Genomic DNA, 20,191 nt, shown 5'->3' on the forward strand with positions numbered 1-20,191 from the left:
TCCTAAATGGACAGTCTGATTTCACAGAAGTTTGACTTACTTGGAGTTATATTCTGTTGTTTAAGTGTTCCCTTTATTTTTTTGAGCAGTATATATTGTAAGGTAGCGCTATGCATCATGCTGGGGGGTACTCGCTTCACCGGATCAATTAAAGCACACATGCAACGTTTTCCGGTAATATGAAGACCAGCAGTTTATTACACATCATAAAAGGCTCATAACATAGTCCATCTCAGTGGCTCGCAGGAATGTTACACATGTATCCTAGAGCCTTTTCAGTGGCAGCTATGCCCGCTTGGCTTCAGATACAGACTTCAGCAAGGTACAGTGACAATATTCACTTAAAGCGCCGATTTACCTTTGCCGGGTCTCAACTGCTTCTATCAGCTCGGTTCTGCCACTGCTGTGGCTTTAAGGCTCCGAGACGTAGTCTCCAGGCCACGTGCCTTCCAAGGCTACTGGTATCCCAGACACAGGGGATCCAGCCTCTACCTTCCAGGCTTCACCAGGCCTCTTTCTCTGTTTCAAAACCACCAGGATTTATATATCCTTCTTTTAACACAGAACCTGTGATGATGTCACAGTCATGTGATCATTCACCTTAGGGGGAGGTAAATGGTCAGCCAGAACACACCCTCTGGACATTTTAGCAATGCAGCAAGCCGCTGCATTACAATATATATATATATATATATATATATATATATATATATATATATATATATATATATATATATATATATATAAATATATGTATATGTATATGTATATATATATATATATATATATATATATATATATATATATATATATGTTAAAAAAAGTAGAAATCTTGCAATTCTTAAAATGGTCACTGGGGTTATTCCAGATGCAAACTTCCTGTTCTTTCAGGAAATTCACATGTACATTAGCAGCAATAGACTTACTAAAACTAGGGCAGTACAGTGGCTCAGTGGTTAGCACTGCAGCCTTGCAGCACTGGGGTCTTGGGTTCAAATCCCACTAAGGACAAAATCTGCAAGGAGTTTGTATGTTCTCCCTGTGTTTGTGTGGGTTTCCTCCCACACTCCAAAGATATACTGATAGGGAATGTAGATTGTGAGCCCCAAAGGGAACAGTGCCGATATTGTCTGAATTTTAAAGCACTGTGGAATATGTTGGCGCTATATAAATAAAAAAATATTATTATTAAAACCCTATCTTTTTTAATGCAGCATCTAATGAGCGGGTGCAAAAGTCATTGTGAAAGGAGAAGGAGTAGTAGAGACATCGCCTATTTGTGACTGGTGGGTCCTGTGTTATCAGCAGTGTGTAGACGTGTTTCTTGTCCTTGTAATTCTGCCTGTGATGATAATGAGACTTCTGAAGAGTCTTCTGTAAAGCAAATGAAGTATAAGTCTAAAATAGCCCCAGTGGACTTCTGATTAATTTTTTTAAATATAGATTGTGATTGTAAGGGAAAATATAACACCAGTAAAATAACTAGTTAACTCTACATCCACATGATTGTCTCTACACAAAGGATATAACCTCTGCCTACTCTTTTTGCAGGAACTCAGAACCATAGGGGGTCTCCTAGAAAAATACTAAGAGATGTCAATCCTGACACCTCGGTCTAGTGAGCCAAGCTTCAAAGTGTGTGCAGATGGTGATCCAGGCTGGATATTCACTGGTTACTATGTGGTTGGAGACACAAACTATTTAAAAGGCAAGATGATTGCCCCTAAATTAGCCCAGGGTCCAATCACAGACCACTAATTGTAATATTATAATCTAGGGCATCCTGGAAATATGAGCCCAGGACCAGGCATATGAAAAATGGGTGACACAAGAGGAAGGTGTTCACATGTGGGGGTCTGCCTATGTTGATTGTGATCCATGATTCATTTTCTCCCTCCCCTATGGAAACAGGAGAACAACTAGGTATTTTCTGTTATTCCTCCATTTTTATTTTATAACTGTTTTGCATATTTGTGTGTCGTTTTATTTTTATCTTTTTATATATTTTCTTATAAGCATTGTATTTTTTATATTAAAGCTAAAACCTTTTATAAGTTTGACCCTTGTATGTTGTAAAGAATCCATAGCCTTTCAGAGATTGTCTGACCTTTTTTGATTGTCTGACAGGAGCATATTTCAGGGACTCATCACCCGGTATGTTTGATGAGTGGTGGCAGCGTGTTGCGTAGCCGGGGTGTGTGGACTGTGTTGGGGTGTGATTTATGCTCACTTTATAGCAGTCAAACTCAAATACATAGAGGGCCAATATTAAAAGTCTTGACAAAATTACGGGCCAATCTTGATATTTAGTAAAAAAAAAAAAAAATGTCTACAACTGAGAAAGTTTTTCCTTATCATCAAATATAAACTTTTTCATTTGGAAACAAGCTTAAAAGGGGCTGTCCCACGAACAAAGTACATTTTAATTAATAGATATTAGAATATTTAATTTAAATATGTAATAACCAGGGATAAAAAAAACCTTGAATAATACAGAAAATAAAGTTTGATGCAAACAAAAGTGTCCCCAAACACAGCTCTACATTGTCTTCCATACAGTATAATGGCCCCACATATTCAACCATACAGTATAATGGGTCCCACATAGTCCTCCATATAGTATAATGGCCCCCACATAGTGCTCCATACAGTATAATGACCCCACATAGTCCTCCATATAGTATAATGGCCCCCACATAGTGCTCCATACAGTATATACCCCACAGTGAATTCCTCCACAGTACTCCACAAGCACCGTATGATGACCCTACTGTACCCACCCTCTCTCAATATCTTCGACAAAGAATGGTGACCCCATCACAGTATGATTCTCCAACTGTAATCCCCACACAGCCCTCCATTACAGTATAATGGGCCCTACATTGCCTTCCATACATTATAATGGCCTCACATAGTCCTCCGTACAGTATAATGGGCCCTACATTGCCTTCCATACAGTATAATGGCCCCACATAGTCAACTATACAGTATAATGTGCCTTACATTGCCTTCCATACAGTATAATGTGCCCTTCATTGCCTTCCATACAGTATAATGGGCTCTACATTGTCTTCCATACAGTATAATGGCCCCACATATTTAACCATACAGTATAATGGGTTCCACATAGTCCTCCATATAGTATAATGGCCCCCACATAGTGCTCCATACAGTATAATGGGCCCCGCATAGTGCGCCATACAGTATAATGGGCCCCACATAGTCCTCCATACAGTATAATGGGCCCCACATAGTGCTCCATACAGTATAATGGGCCCTACATAGTCCTCCATACAGTATAATGGGCACAACACAGTGCTCAATACAGTATGATACTCCACACATAGTGCTCAATACAGTAAAATGGGCCCCACATAGTCTTCCATACAGTGTAATGGACCCCACATAGTCCTCCATACAGTGTAATGGGCCCACATAGTGCTCCATACAATATAATAGGCCCTACATTAAAAAAAAATAAATAAATACTCACCTTTTCCCGTTCCCCCGCCGCTCTGGTCTCTTCATGGTGTCTTCAGATCCTCTGCACATCTCGGTACAGCGGCTGCGTTGTAATGACGTCATCGCGCCCACTGCGCTGAGACGTAAGAAGGAGAGGGGGAATAATGGGAGAGGGAGCATCAGCTGAGGCTCCCTCCTCTATCATTGCTGTTAACTGTATCGGCATCTAGGATGCCGATATAGCTGAAAATGCGATGCCAGGTGAAAGTGATCTGCGGGAGAAATATACTCACCCTGAGGGCCAGATTTGGCCCTCGGGCCATAGTTTAACTTATGTGCTTTATAGCCTAGAACAGAGGTTGAGTGTTGAATTGAGGGAGAGGGGATAAATTAACCCTTGCAGGCGCACCCCACGTCACGTGCTGAGAAGTGTGTACGTGACAGTGATATCAAAAATAAAAACACATTACTAAAATTTGTTTGTAATACAATAGTCATAAAAACCTGTTTTAAATAGTAGGTTATTTTCGGATAACACATTCCCTTTTAGGGCTAATGAATAAACTTCTTTAGAACCGGTGAGAGAATTCAGTTCTGCTTAGCGAGTGTCCCATAGACAATGTATTAATTACATGACTGTCCCAGCCCTGGCAATACAATTACTGATTCAATTAAATAAATTAACCTAGGGAATACTTTTTAATTAAAACTATAAATCAAAATGGACACAACTCTATTGTGAGCAAATTTTACAGTTAAAGTTCTGCTTATCAGACGGCGTGTGCTCTCTATCACCACATATTACGGTTACAGTATGTAGGACCACGCGGCTCTTGTTTCCATGGCACAATATTTCCCGCACAAGAAAATGTGTCACTGCTGATAATTACCTTGTCAGAGAGTCTGCAAAATGCTTGTTAACCCCAAAAATGGAGGTTTAGCCTCTGCACCAAGGGAATTCCCAGGGTACAGTAGGCAGAATAGTTCCCAACAGCGAGAGACTGTGACCAAGAGACAGCCAGAATAACAAGTCAGGAGACAGAAGAGGGAGCGAGACGTACCAGGGGAACGTAGGCATAAGTATTCACACCAGGGCTTGGCCAATGCACGATGGTGACTTTGTATGACCTGCTCAGAAGCCTTACAATGAAAAATAACAGGTAGGTCTAAAGCATATAGGTAAGAGTGACCCGCCATCCAGCAATGCAACCAGATAGTATCTGTTACCAAAATTACAATAGTACCTTGTGTAGAATAGTAACAGTACCTATCTTATGATCCCTACTAAAGGGGAGCAGAAAATCTAAAAGTACATAGTTACATAGATTGAAAAAAAGACCTAGGTCCATCAAATTCAACCTTTCTCCATCAGTTATATAATTTGTATCACTAAATTATCTTTAACCTACAATGTTATGTGTACTGAGGAAATCATCCAGCTTTTTTACCAGCTGTTATAGTGTCGGCCATCATTACCTCTTGTGGTCGGACATTCCACAGTTTGACTGCTCTGACTGTAAAGAACCCTTTCCTGTTTAGGTGCTGAAATGGCCATTCTTCCACCTGTAGCGAGTGCCCCCTGGTCCCTAGTATGGCCTTTGGAAGGAAGAAGGAATAAGTCGTGTGCTAATACTTTGTACTGACCACACATGTATTTATACACATAAATGAGATCTCCTCTGAGATGCATTTTTTCTAAGCTAAACAATCCCAACTTTTCCAACCACTCGGCCTTCCATCCCTTGTAATAATCTAGTTGCCCACCTTTGAACTGACTCTAACTTCAGAATATCCTTTTTAAAATGTGGAGCCCAAAACTGAATCCCATATTCTAGATGTGGCCTCAACAGTGATTTATAGAGAAGTAACAATATGTTGGAACCCCTTAATATCGATACAATATTGGAAAGGAATGGGCTTCCTTTTAGTAAATAAAAGAAATTTCAATCAAGATGACAGGTTTATGCGGTATTACGGCCCGATTCATCACTTGAGGTTTTTGGGGGTTTTTAAGTCATTTTTGTCCTTTGACATTCGTTGACTTTTTTTTGAGTGAGATTCTTCAAAGTAATGCCATGGTTCATGTACTTTGTGTAAAGTCAAAAATGCTCTTTTTTTTGTCCTTAAAGAAGTTGTCCAGTACTTTATATTACCCCCCCCCAATGTATCCCCCCAGGGCCCCTAAGGATTTTTGTAATTTCCTTACGTTGCTGTTTCAGCCTGTGAGCGGCGCTATCCTTTGCCGCTCACAGGCATCTTGTGACCTCGCGCTGACGTCACGACAAGTGAGGCGGGGGCTGCTGGGTTGTGGGCGGGGTATGGAGGACTATGTGGGGCCCATTACAGTATACTGTATGGAGGACTGTGTGGGGCCATTATTCTGTATGGAGGACTATGTGGTGCCCATAATACTGTATGGAGGACTATGTGTGGCCCAATACAGTATACTGTATGGGGGCCTATGTGGAGCCATTATACTGTATGGAGGACTATGTGGGGCCATTATACTGTATGGGGGCCTATGTGGGGCCATTATACTGTATGGAGGACTATGTGTGGCCATTATTTTGTATGGAGGACTATGTGGGGCCCATTATAGTGTATGGAGGACTATGTGTGGCCATTATTCTGTATGGAGGACTATGTGGAGCCCATTATTCTGTATGGAGGACTATGTGGGGCCATTATACTGTATGGAGGACTATGTTTGGCCATTATACTGTATGGAGGACTATGTGGGACCATTATACTGTATGGAGGACTATGTGGGGCCCATTATTCTGTATGGAGGACTATGTGGGGCCCATTATTCTGTATGGAGGACTATGTGGGGCCCATTATTCTGTATGGAGGACTATGTGGGGCCCACTATTCTGTATGGAGGACTATGTGGGTCCCATTATTCTGTATGGAGGACTTTGTGGGACCCATTATACTGTATACTGGTTGGCCTGTGACTTTGTCCAAGTTTTTTATTTTGGCCCTCTGTGTATTTGAGTTTGACATACTTGATCTAGAGGAAGTGAGAGAGCAGACGCAGTCCTGACTTCCTCTTGATGTTCGATTTGTTCGAATTCGGGGACAGTGATGCCAGCGTTGATCGGGTGCAGGGCTCACGTGTCATAACAACCACACGTGAGCCCCGGGAATGCGAGTGCTGACATCGCTGGAATGGCGCCGGCACGGGAGGTGAGTATAATCTTTTTTATTTTATCGGGGCCAAGCGTGGGGTATGAGAAGGGGTTGTCCAAGTAGTGGACAATTTCTTTAAAGGGTTATTCCCATGTTGCAATTTTTTTGACATATTAATAGGTAGGTGGAGTCCAACCTCTTGGCCTCCCACTTATCTGGAGAATAAAGACATCAATGTTGTTGTGCCATGTAAAAATGAGATGGGGCCACAATGTCGTTTCCCCGTATGCTGAGGATGAGTGGTAGTTTATATTTTCATGGAAAAGATCTCATTCATGGCATTTATAAGAAACATGAAGAACTACAGGATAAGAAATGAGTCAACCCAGTAATCCTCAAAGAAAAAGGCAATAATCCTCAGACACCACTGAAAAGACACATCCTTTTATTTTCAGATGATATCCAGAGTAAACATATATGAAGATGCAGCAAAATAATTCTCTAAATTATTCTGTTCTGTCAGTCAGAGACGAATATATAACAACTGATCCACAATAACCCATATGACTATGCATAACTCGGAGGAAGGAAGGTCTGTGAAGGCATCTCTGGCCATGGGCATGTAAGTGACAGAAGAGGCGGAAGAACATAAACTCTGCTTGGCAAAAGATGAGCAAATAGCTAGAACGTCATCCTGCTGATCGTTCTCTGCATTATAGTAAGATAATGTGAAGCTGAAGTTCTGAAGACACTTAGGAGTCTTATGATCTGAGCATATTGTGATGACAAGCTTTGTGCCATCAGATGATGCAATACCAGTAGGTTAGGCTCGGCAGCCAGAAGCTTCAGCTGAGCAAAAAACATAATTGGGCCCCTACAGAAGAGCGAGTTCACGATAGACAACAGTGAAAACAGACCTCTGACATAAACAAGCGTAAAAACCCCTCAAAACTTGAGCAGATGAGAGGCATTTTTTAAAAGGAGTCAGTCAAGCCAAACTGATAGTATAAGCTAGTCACAAGGCCGTGTAGGGTAAAACTGAAGTTTAATAAAATATGCTGATTAGGGCGCTCGTTGCACCCTCAGTGTGGCTAAGAGGCTCAGTGCACTGTTCTGCCCCTTGGTTTTGCAAGTCCCCTCACTGGTGATTGATTGAGCTGGCTTGGCTGGAGACAGAACTGTCTGCAGGGAAAGCTCAGGTAAGTCAGTGATGGAGGCAGAGGGTGGAAGGTTGCACTGAGCCTCTCGGCCACACCAAGGGTGCACTGAGTCGCCTATTTAGAATATTTGATTACACTACAGTTTCTGCAGAACTGGGCAGCGATTATAACACAAAAGATGAGACTTTCATAGGGGCTATATTTCCTAAAAGGCTATGTGCTTGTTTATACTCTCAGTTTGGGCTTACAGATCACCTTTAAAGAGTAACCGTTGTTTTAAATTTTATTTCATAAATCAATAACACACCTGAAAATAAGAAACTTTGTAATATATATATTATCAAAGAAATCTGATTTCTTTCTCCTCCGAGACTGATCTTCCACTCTCAAAATTTTTAATTCAGTTACTACTCATAAGATTTTATGTATAGGGGAGGGGAAAGAAAGGAGGAGCTGGAGACAAAGCTCCTCCTCCCTCCACATAGAATCTTATCATTAGTAATGTCATCTCCTAGCTCAGTAATGTAATAATCTGTCTTCAAGCAATACAGATTTTACCTGTGAACTGAAATTTTGGGAATGAATAATCAGTCCAGGATGAGAAAGAAGCGGATTTCTCTGATAAGATATATTACAAAGTTTCTTACTTTCATGTGTACTATTGATTAATAAAATAAAAATTAAAATGACAGTTTGAAAATACTTAGTGTAAGGCTTCTTGTTGAGCTAGCACCAAGGTGATAATAATGGATAACATGTACGTATTAGCATACTACCAAATTCTCTGTAAGGGTTGAGACAAATTGCTTGCGGTAGAAAAAAAACATTGACAACTTTGCAGGGTCCAATTTTCAAGCACTTAGCAGAGCTGATGACTCCAAGAAGAGGAAGGTCAGGGCCTTCTAAAATGGCAGTACAGAGCCTCCACAGAGGAGACAGCCCAGAGATGGCAACATGAGCAATCTCTTATCGGCCCCAGGATCCAATGCAGATTTAGGCAACCAATCAGAAGCATGAACAAGAACAAGTGGTGCTTTCCCTAAAAGGGTTTTAGTTGGCAGGTATGCAGAGCTATGCGCCAGCTACCTCTGCCCAACAAAGGAAAGACGCAAAATGGCAGCAGGTAATGATAAAACATATGACGTAGCTAAAATGAGAAATAAGGTACATCCATTAATGAGGTCGTTATTTATGAGACCTGTTAGGTTATACTGTGACCGCTTCCCTCTTCTATGACTACTCAGACAACCCGTTCTCAATCACTATGTTCCCCCTTAAAAAATAATAGGAGTTATACTCACCTCCGATGGCGGCACTGTTCCAGCGGTGTCGGCACTGTTCCAGCGGTGTCGGCACTGGCTCTCCCGGGGATCCCTGCGGCCAATCAGTAGCTGCTTCACTGTCCCCTCCATTGGAGAAGTCAGAGCTGCGGTTGCTTTGTCCAAAAGAGGGGTTGTCCAAGTAGTAGACAGCCCCTTTAACAGACATAGAAGAGTAAAAAGAGTAAAACTAACTACTAAAGATCAGAAAGATGAGAGGGTCCAGAACAGAAAGAGTGCATTGCTATGGAGTCTCCTTCTAAGACGTCCCCCAGGTGGATATTTAGTCTTACCAAACCTATTCTTGCCACTAAAGTTCTTTTCTTCTCATAATCAATGTTGACAGCAGTACATAAAGCACTGCCTACTCCTCTGCTGAGGGCCAGGTTAGCGTCTGCTCCATTAGCTAGCAGTTCTTTCACAGCCTGGAAAATAGCAAAGAAATGATGTACTGAATGTGTATTTTTGGTATACAGAAAAAAACTGTAAAAACCAGCACAAGCCACAGGCAGAATGATCCAAAGAGGTAAAGAAATGTTTTGGAGAACTCTCACCAAGTCATTTCCACTGGCAATGGCCAAAGAGAGAGGAGAGTGACCACTCCATAGGGTGTTGATCTTGGCTTTGTGGGCAAGAAGTAATGAAATTGTGTCTCTGGCATACTGTAAAAGCAAAAAGGCACATTACATCTTTTGTTTAGCCTATAAAAGGGACAGGTGTTGCCAAACTCCAAACTAGACATCCCCTTTATTGGTACCAAACATTATATGAGGTTTGCCAGAAACTTACCTTGTAGTTGTCCTCACGTTCACATGCCACATGCAGGGGTGTACGTCCTCCCTCCTCTGAAACGCAGGGACTCTTGTCAAAGTAGCTATACAGAGGAAGGCCTGACTCAAGGCCGCCTTTCATAGAAAATCCAAGCAAAGCACCTCTTATCTCCCCCTGCAGGAACAGTTTACATAAAGATAAAGGCCAAAGCCAATCATTTTGTTGACAGCAGAACAATCACTTTATGTGGGTGACCACCGTTGGTTTACATGCCACTTGATTTATAAGAGTAATGGAAGTTTTTCTATTAATCCATGTATCTAGCTAACAGAGGTGGAATGTTTGTCTTCTCAATTTGATGTCTCCATTGATGTAGATACAGTAACTTCACTGCAGTTCTTCTAGGACCCTTCAAATAGTTCTCAATTCCTACTATGTTTACAGATGTTATTAAGCCAAGTGTCACATTATTGCCAGTGACAGTGGGCACCTACCCTGTCCCTCGAGCATGGGTAGCCCTGTCCCCCGGAGTACTCCTGATGGTGGAGATGCCGGGGTCTCGTACCTTCCTATGGTCCTATAATAACACTTATCTGTTCCCTCCCCCACCCAGGGAGATGTGAGACTGAAGTGTATAGGTTAACACAAACCAGACAGACAGGGATAAAAGAAAACTACATTCATATAAAACAGGTGGGGAAAAAAAACAAATGAAAAGAGGATTAGGAGGAATCACACAACCAAATCCATGCAGAAATCTCCTGAATACAACTCCAATCGCTTCCTACAAACTCTGAACACTCCAACAACCCCAAACCAGGAAGTGGTAAAACTATCACTGGAAAGGTCAGAAGCAAGGAGGAGGGTTCTTAAACCTACTGGGAGTAAATAAACTCAGAACAGCTGATACAACCAAGACAGAGAATTCCAGGAGTCCAACTAATCAGTTTAAGGCTGTGTGCCCACTATGAGTTTTTTAAGCGTTTCCACAGCGGCAATTCCGATGCAGAAACGCTTAAAAAATGCTTGGTAGAAGGTCTGCCATGTTCCCCAATGATAATCCGCATGTGCTCTGCATATGCTGCGGAAATTTCCGCTGCGGATTATCATTGCGGAAAAATCCGCAGCACTACCATTTATTTTGCGGAATTGCGGCGTTTTCGCCGCCATTGACTTGCATTGAATCTCATGATATAAGCATCACTACATGTGCACATGCGGATATCATGTGGTTCAATATGCGGATGGTATCCGGGTTTGGAGATGAGGAGACTCTCCTCCAGACCTGGGTACTATAGTACCTGTAAAAAAAAAAGAATAAAATAAAAAATATACATTATACTTACCTTCTGACGGCCCCCGGTCTCCTTAGTGATGCGCCCTAGCTCGCCGGCAGCTCGCAATGGTCTAAAGGACCTGCCATGACATCACTTAGTCATGTGACACGTCACGCAACCGATGACGTCGGCGGTGGCGTGACCCGTCACATGACTAAATGACGTCATGGAAGGTCCTTTTAGACTGAAAAGATGGTAAACATAGCAAGCTTTCGAGACAACTCAGGTCTCTTCTTCAGGCTAATAATGATCAGATTTGGTGTCATTATTAGCCTGAAGAAGAGACCTGAGTTGTCTCGAAAGCTTGCTATGTTTACCATCTTTTCAGTTAGCCATTAAAAGGTATCGACCACTGAGGACTCTCAGATTCCAACATTGTACAGTATTTTGTAGAAATACCCTGAGGGTGGAGAGACAAGTGACAGCCTGACAGGCTCCGGAAATGTTTTAATCTATAGAGATTAGAAATGACACCAAAAAGAAGCATCAAATCTTCCTGGAGCCTCAACCTGTGGACAATGCTGTTCTCTGGGAGTGTTATCTGCTGCCGAACACTGGGTTTATCTGACACTAATCTGTGATCATTGATGGAGACCAACCGTGACCATCACAGATATCCTAAGAATGAACACAAGAAATCTCCAAGGAACATCTGAACCGTGTGCTCCATCCTTATGTGACAGACGCATCTTTATCCTGTATGCTATATTTATCTCCTGCACACTAATGAGATGTCCCCGTGAGGATAGGCAGCACTGATATACCATACCCTGTCATGATCATACACGAAGTCCTCATCCTCGGCGCTGGCATTGGGATCTGCGGTAGCATGCAGCAGAATCTCCGTGATCCGGATTCCTTCAACCACTGGCAAAGCTGCTGCGATGTGTAGAGGGGTAAGGGAGCCATGCTGCGGAATAAAATGTACAGTCACATTATCCCTACAGAGCAGAACACACCGGAGACGTCTCCTCAGCTAAATTACATCTGCAGTAATACAGTAATAATACTCATCAGGCAATGATGAGCCGCGCCGTTATTGATTGAGCACCGGGACAGGAGAAGGAAAGCATGGGATTTAATAAATGAATTCATGACCGTCAGAATTATCTATATGGGATGAGTTATGCCCAGCGACTAATGAACAGAACGCATTGATCACAATATGTGGAGCTGGCAGCAAAGTCTATACAGTGTAATGGAAAGAAGAGGTGGCAATCTGTTCTGACCACTAATTATGCTGAACAGTCCAATTATTCCCATCGCACGGCTTAATATGTTCTAACGATGGGATTCAGCAGCCGGCTGTATTACGCTGGGGTCAGGCATTCATACATTACATGGTAAGAAGTAATAAATGAGCCAGAAATGAAGGACTGAATATAGACAGGAGACAGAAACACAGCCAAATGGAAAAGTAGATAGGGCTCAGAATAAAGGAAATAATGGGGGGGACTGAATAATAGTGCCACACTGTGCAAGTCTTATATACTAATCAACAGAGTGCATGCACCCTGTGCGGATGAGGCTGACGAAGGCTAAAGACCCCCTTATGCATCACACTGAAATCGGCCAATGCCACAAATATCGGAGGGATCATACAACTGTTTAATGTGGGTCTTCCCTGACAGATGATCTTGGGGGAGAAAAGGATTGGTACAATAGAATTCCAACGTGCAGAGATAAACCACCGCCAGAAGAGTTTGAAGGAGCAGGACAGAACAGTCTGGAGGAGGAGAACAGAGGAGTCTGGAGGAGGACAGAGGAGTATGGAACAGGAGAACAGAGGAGTCTGGAATAGGAGGACAGAGGAGTCTGGAATAGGAGGACAGAGGTGTCTGGAATAGGAGGACAGAGGTGTCTGGAATAAGAGGACAGAAGTGTCTGGAATAAGAGGACAGAAGTGTCTGGAATAAGAGGGCAGAGGAGTCTGGAGGAGGGGGATAGAGGAGTCTGGAGGAGGGTGATAGAGTCTGGAGGAAGAGGACAGATGAGTCTGGAGGAGGGGGACAGAGGAGTCTGGAGGAGGGGGGCAGAGGTGTCTGGAACAGGAGGAAAGAGGTGTCTGGAATAGGAGGACAGAGGTGTCTGGAATAGGAGAACAGAGGTGTCTGGAATAGGAGGACAGAGGTGTCTGGAATAGGAGGACAGAGGTGTCTGGAATAGGAGGACAGAGGTGTCTGGAATAAGAGGACAGATGTTTCTGGAATAAGAGGACAGAGGAGTCTGGAGGAGGGGGATAGAGGAGTCTGGAGGAGGGGATAGAGGAGCCTGGAGGAGGTGATAGAGGATTCTGGAGGAAGAGGACAGAGGGGTCTGGAGGAGGGGGGCAGAGGAGTCTGGAGGAGGGGGATAGAGGACTCTGGAGGAGGGGGCTAGAGGAGTCTGGAATAGGAGGACAGAAGTGTCTACAGGAGGAAGACAGAAAAATCTGGAATAGGAGGACAGAAGTGTCTAGAATATGAGGACAGAAGTATCTAGAGGAGGAGGATAGAAGAGTTTGGAATAGAGGGACAGGGAAGTCAGGAGGAGGAGGATGGCGGAGTCTGGAGGAAGAGGATGGAGGAGTCTGGAGGAAGAGGACGGCGGAGTCTGGAGGAGGGTGACAAAGGAGTCTGGATGAGGGAGGCAGAGGAGTCCTGAGGAGGGGGACAGAGGAGTCTGGAGGAGGGGATAGAGGAGTCTGGAGAACGGAGATATATGAGAGAACCATTGCAGACTTCCCTAACACAGAACTCTCTCAGCAGAGCTTAGCGCTCTTGTGTATGGGGAAGTTGGGAGAGACAGTTGTCGGCTAAACATTCGTTTGGCCAATAGCTATCTACGTGTATGGTTGACTTAAAGCAATGGCAGATCAGTTCTGACAAGCTGCCACATTATCATATATGATCAGATCAAAATAAAAAAAATTCCATACACTTTACAATTACAGGAGTTTAGAAATCTTTTGCAAATTCTATATTAAAGATATAGTCAGCCTCTGAAAAAAAAAATTGATTGAGTGCAGAAGGTCTGGCGATCCTCCTGGTCTTTGATAACAATTGGACGGCACATGGAGGTCACATGCCATATTACTGGTTTCCCATCAGTGATACAGGACTTTACCAATGAAACCACTGTTTGACTGCAGCGGCCAGACACCGGTCGCTTATCATCAACTGCAGCGGCCAGACACCGGTCGCTTATCATCAAAGATCATGAGGATCAAAGAGGCATTACCGCTGGATTACAGGGGAAAAGAAGAGATGAGCATTGCTTACTTTGTTATTTTAATCACATCTGATGCAGTTTTTAGATTTTTTTCTAAGACTGGATAGCCCCATAAAATATCTTATTGTTTACCTGGCAGAATAAATCCCCCCGTGCAGAGCATCACATAGGAGGCAGCAGTATTATTAATGGTATGTGACAGCCCTGGTGCAGATGTTTGAGACCCCGGAGCTGCCAGCTATTCCATCTGTAACTGTGGCATTGACTACAAGTCTCAGGCTGGGTTTTCTCCGTGTGAATCAGCGTGCTGGAGTTACCTGCGTCTTCACACGCACATCAGTCCTGGCTCCACATTCGAGAAGGAGCTGCACAGTGCTGACATCCGCAGCTTTAACAGCAAAGAAAAGTGCGGCCATAGGAATACTGCATATATTAGGGTCAGCGCCTCGCAGGAGAAGCAGCTTCATGGTCCATCTTAGATTTTTATTCCTAGGACAATATAAATACTAATTTTACAATGAAAACTCATGTAAGGAGTCATCACACATATATAAGTGGCCCTATAGATTGTGTAGGTGAACGATAGGAAATGTAAGCAGGTAGGAGCAGCTAAAGTAATAGTTGTCCAGGTTGAGAAAAATGTGTTTTTTTTTCCAAAAACAGCACCACACATGTCCACTAGTTGTTTTTGGCAATGCAGCGTGGCTCCTTTAAAGTGGCTGCAATACCACATTAAACCTGTGGACAGGTGTGGCACTGTTTGTGAAGAAGGCAGCTGTGTTTTTAAAGTCCTGCGCAACCCTTTCACCGTAAATGGCTGTTCTCTCATCATGACATCGTTAGTAAATTAGGCCTCTCCCTGATTAGCTGATTGATTTCTGAGCCTCTACCAAACAAGCGACATTGTGATAAAGTATCAGCATGAAATGTGGTCTTATATGTCAGCCATGTAAATAACCATGCAATAAATAGTAGATTCGCTGGGTTCACCGGAGCAGGAGATGTTCTTTGATAGTGTCCCCAGCTAAAAGAACAATAGGCTGATACATTTAAATGAAGAACATCTTTAACAAATGTCCTCCCCAAACAATGATATACCGTTTATTAGGGTCACCTGGGGTATTTAAATCTTCATATATGGGCATTGTTGGATAGTGCTTGTAAATACAAAAAAAATGCTATTTATTGCTTACTAAAATGTTCAGCCGTTCTTGAGATATTACCACTTTTCTTTTGTATACAGCTCATTGCCTTAGAAACCGACCACCGCTGTTAGAACTCAGAAGGTGCACAGTGCTTACAAGCAATTGAGTTTTTAAATGCTATTTTGAAACCGGCCAGTATCGGTGGAGGACATTGTTACCTCCTAATCCAACCAGCAGTGCTCACATGCTAGAGCAGAGGTGGTCGGTCTCCTAGGCAATAAGCTATGAACAATAGAAAAGAAAGTTGGTAATAGCTCACAAATGGTTGCAAATTTTAAAAAGTAGTAAATTGCAAAAGTGCTTGTTTTTACAAGTATTATCTGACAACATCCATACATGAAGATGAGGATAACCCCTTAGTGATTGATCTTTTCATATGGCCATCAATAAATAATCAATAAGGTTCTGAACCTTGAGACCCTCACCAATAAGCAGACCTTCAGACACCGTACTGTGTGTACATACATGGCTGTGCCCTGTCCTGCAGATCAGCCAGACGCAGCCTCGTTCATCTGCACCAGCAGAAGGTACGACTACATCTACAACCACTGGCAAAAATTATGGAATCACCGGGCTCGGAGGATGTTCATTCAGTTGTTTAATGTTGTTGAAAAAAAGCAGATCACAGACATGGCACAAAACTAAAGTCATTTCAAACAGCAACTTTAGGGCTTTAAGAAACACTAAAAGAAATCAAGATAAAAAATGTGGTACTCAGTAAGGGTAATTTTTTTCAGACCAAGCAGAGGGAAAAAATTATGGAATCACTCAATTCTGAGGAAAAAATTATGGAATCATGAAAAACAAACACACAAAAGAACACTCCAATACATCACTAGCATTTTGTTGCACCACCTCTGGCTTTAATAACAGCTTGCAGTCTCTGAGGCATGGACTTAACGAGTGACAAACAGTACTCTTCATCAATCTGGCTCCAACTTTCTCTGATTGCTGTTGCCAGATCAGCTTTGCAGGTTGGAGCCTTGTCATGGACCATTTTCTTCAACTTCCACCAAAGATTTTTCAACTGGATTGAGATCCGGACTATTTGCAGGCCATGACATTGACCTTATGTGTCTTCTTTCAAGGAATGTTTTCACAGTTTTTGCTCTATGGCACGATGCATTATTATCTTGAAAAATAAGGTCATCATCCCCAAACATTCTTTCACTTGATGGGATAAGAAAACTGTCCAAAATATCAATGTAAACTCGAAGATGTAATGACAGCCATCTCTCCAGTGCCTTTACCTGACATGCAGCCCCATATCATCAATGACTGTGGAAATTTGCATGTTCTCTTCATGCAGTCATCTTTATAAATGTCATTGGAACGGCACCAAACAAAAGTTCCATCACCTTGCCCAATGCAGATTCTCGATTCATCACTGAATATGACTTTCATCCAGTCATCCACAGTCCACGATTGCTTTTCCTTAGCCTTATTGAAACCTTGTTTTTTTTTTTGTTTAGGTGTTAATGATGGCTTTTGTTTAGCTTTTCTGTATGTAAATCCCATTTCCTTTAGGCGGTTTCTTACAGTTCGGTCACAGACATTGACTCCAGTTTCCTCCCATTCGTTCCTCATTTGTTTTGTTGTGCATTTCCTGTTTTGGAGACATATTGCTTTAAGTTTCCGGTCTTGACGCTTTGATGTCTTCCTTGGTCTACCAGTATGTTTGCCTTTAACAACCTTCCCTTGTTGTTTGTATTTGGTTCTAAATTTTAGACATAGCTGACTGTGAACAACCAACATCTTTTGCAACATTGCGTGATGATTTACTATCTTTTAAGAGTTTGATAATCCTCTCCTTTGTTTCAATTGACATCTCTCGTGTTGGAGCCATAATTCATGTCAGTCCACTTGGTGCAACAGCTCTCCAAGGTGTGATCACTCCTTTTTAGATGCAGACTAACGAGCAGATTGTGCACGCGTCTTCTTGTGCAAAGTGGCTTCGGAGAGAAGTGGCAGTTATTTCAGAGGCAGTTAGTCGGGGCAGGAGTCAGGTAACCCACACTTTGACCACTTAGTCTCTTTTAACTATGTTTCTGTTAGCTCTCACTTTTTCCTCTATAGTCCTCCACTTTCTAATAACCCCTCAAATCCCTACACCAAGTAAGAAACTCTTCATCTCTCCCTCTATTCTCCCCATTCATCTCACCTCCTCCTCCAAATTATTCCTCAGCATTCAATCCTGGATCTCCAAACACAGACAGCCACCTCATGCTCTCTCTTGCTCCCACCTGCTAACACTTTCTCTGCTCCTCCTCACTGCTGGAGATATCTCTCCAAATCCTGGTCCTCCTCGCCATATCCCCACAGTCACTTCTACCTCCTATCCACGACCTTCCTCAAACTGTCGCAACCCTTCTAACCTCATACCCATCCAACTAATACCCACCTCCTCAGCTATACTAACAGGAGCTCTATGGAACGCTCGCTCTGTCTGCAACAAACTTTCCTTCATCCACGATCTTTTCATTACAAACAAACTCTCCTTCCTCGCCATCACTGAAACCTGGCTCACCCCCTCTGACACAGCCTCCCCAGCTGCCCTTTCATATGGCGGATTCCACCTTTCCCACACCCCCCGCCCCAATGGCAAACATGGTGGAGGCGTAGGTTTCCTCCTATCGGAACTCTGCGCTTTCACCAAAATCCCACTGCCACCCTCCGTTACACTCCCCTCTTTTGAGGTGCACTGTGTGCGCATCTATTCCCCCTCCAACCTCCAACTGGCCGTCGTTTACCGACCCCCAGGGCAAGCCACCACCTTCTTAGACCATTTCACTACCTGGCTGCTTCACTTCCTTTCCACTGACATCCCCACTGTCATAATGGGTGACTTCAACATCCCCATTGACACTCCCCACTCGTCTGTCTCTAAGCTCCTATCCCTCACCTCCTCCTTTGGACTCACTCAATGGTCTTCCACACCCACCCACAAAGATGGCCACACACTGGACCTCATCTTCACCCGCCTCTGTTCCCTATCTAACCTCTCTAACTCACCACTCCCTCTCTCTGACCATAACCTCCTCACATTCTCTACCCTCTCCTCTCCGGGTGCACAATCCCCACTCCACAAACTCACACACCCTCGCAGAAATCTCAAACACCTTGACCTACACTCTCTCTCTGAATCCCTCCTTCCTCTCACAGACATAAATTCCTTGCACGATGCAGACGTTGCTGCTGCTTCATATAACACCACAATAGCTGCAGCTCTAGACTCGATCGCCCCTCTCACACACACCACACCTCGCACATTCAACAGGCAACCCTGGCACACTAAACTTACCAAAGAACTGCGCCGGGCCTCCAGGGTTGCGGAGCGGAGATGGAAAAGGTCTCACTCCATCGAGCACTTCATCGCATTCAAGCAATCCCTCACTAATTTCAAGTCCGCACTCACTACAGCAAAACAAACCTACTTCTCATCTCTCATATCCTCCCTATCTCACAACCCTAAACAGCTATTTAACACTTTCAACTCTCTCCTTCGTCCCCCAGCACCTCCTCCCTCTTCTCTCATCTCAGCCGACGACTTTGCCTCATTCTTCAAACAGAAGATTGACACCATCAGACAAAACTTTGGCCTAAAGTCCACACAACCCCTCCTCATATCTACTCAACCATCCTCCTCCAAACCCCACTTCTCCACCATTACAGAAGGTCAGGTCTCCTCTTTACTCTCCAAATCACACCTCACCACCTGCGAACTTGACCCAATCCCATCCCACCTCATCACTAACCTCACCTCAGTCTTCATCCCAACCCTAACCCACCTCTTCAATCTATCACTAACAACCGGAGTCTTCCCCTCATGTTTCAAACACGCCGCAATCACACCCATCCTCAAAAAGCCCTCCCTTGACCCTTCCTCTCTGACCAGCTACCGCCCCATATCACTTCTCCCCTTTGCCTCAAAACTTCTAGAACATGTCCACCTTGAACTGTCCTCCCACCTCTCCTCCTGCTCCCTCTTCGACCGTCTACAATCTGGCTTCCGACCGCATCACTCGACTGAAACTGCCCTGACCAAAGTCACAAACGACCTACTAAATGCCAAATCCAAGCGACACTACTCCATCCTCCTCCTTCTGGACCTGTCATCTGCCTTTGACACAGTGGACCATTCCCTCTTACTCCAGATTCTCTCATCTCTTGGCATCACGGACTTGGCTCTATCTTGGATCTCCTCATACTTAACAGACAGGACATTCAGCGTCTCCCACTCACGCACCACCTCCTCATCTCGCCCCCTATCTGTCGGTGTCCCCCAAGGTTCAGTTCTAGGACCCCTGCTCTTCTCCATCTACACCTTCGGCCTGGGACAGCTCATAGAGTCTCACGGCTTTCAGTATCACCTCTATGCTGACGACACACAGATCTACCTCTCTGGACCCGATATCTCCTCCCTACTAACCAGAATCCCACAATGTCTGTCCGCCATCTCATCCTTCTTCTCCGACAGGTTTCTAAAACTCAACATGGATAAAACAGAGTTCATCATCTTTCCACCCTCTCATTCACATCCCCCATCCGACCTATCCATCAACGTCAATGGCTGTTCACTCTCCCCAGTCCCACAA

General features: G+C 43.6%; 1 protein-coding gene across 3 annotated transcripts in view; it reads right to left on the reverse strand.

Annotated features, from left to right (window-relative positions):
* ANKMY1 (ankyrin repeat and MYND domain containing 1) overlaps positions 1–20,191 on the reverse strand; it is an 86,643-nt gene that overhangs the window by 35,443 nt on the left and 31,009 nt on the right. For all 3 annotated transcript variants that reach the window (XM_073674461.1, XM_073674463.1, XM_073674462.1), the window contains 5 exons: positions 14,709–14,880; positions 11,951–12,091; positions 9,863–10,018; positions 9,628–9,735; positions 9,367–9,498 (listed from right to left, as the gene is read on the reverse strand). In XM_073674461.1, coding sequence (XP_073530562.1) covers positions 9,367–9,498; positions 9,628–9,735; positions 9,863–10,018; positions 11,951–12,091; positions 14,709–14,880 — 709 coding nt within the window. The remainder of the gene's footprint in view (positions 1–9,366; positions 9,499–9,627; positions 9,736–9,862; positions 10,019–11,950; positions 12,092–14,708; positions 14,881–20,191) is intronic.

Source organism: Phyllobates terribilis, unplaced genomic scaffold (assembly GCF_046119375.1).
Source record: "Phyllobates terribilis strain yellow unplaced genomic scaffold, ASM4611937v1 Scaffold_3__8_contigs__length_932513732, whole genome shotgun sequence".
Classification (NCBI taxonomy): Eukaryota; Metazoa; Chordata; class Amphibia; order Anura; family Dendrobatidae; genus Phyllobates; species Phyllobates terribilis.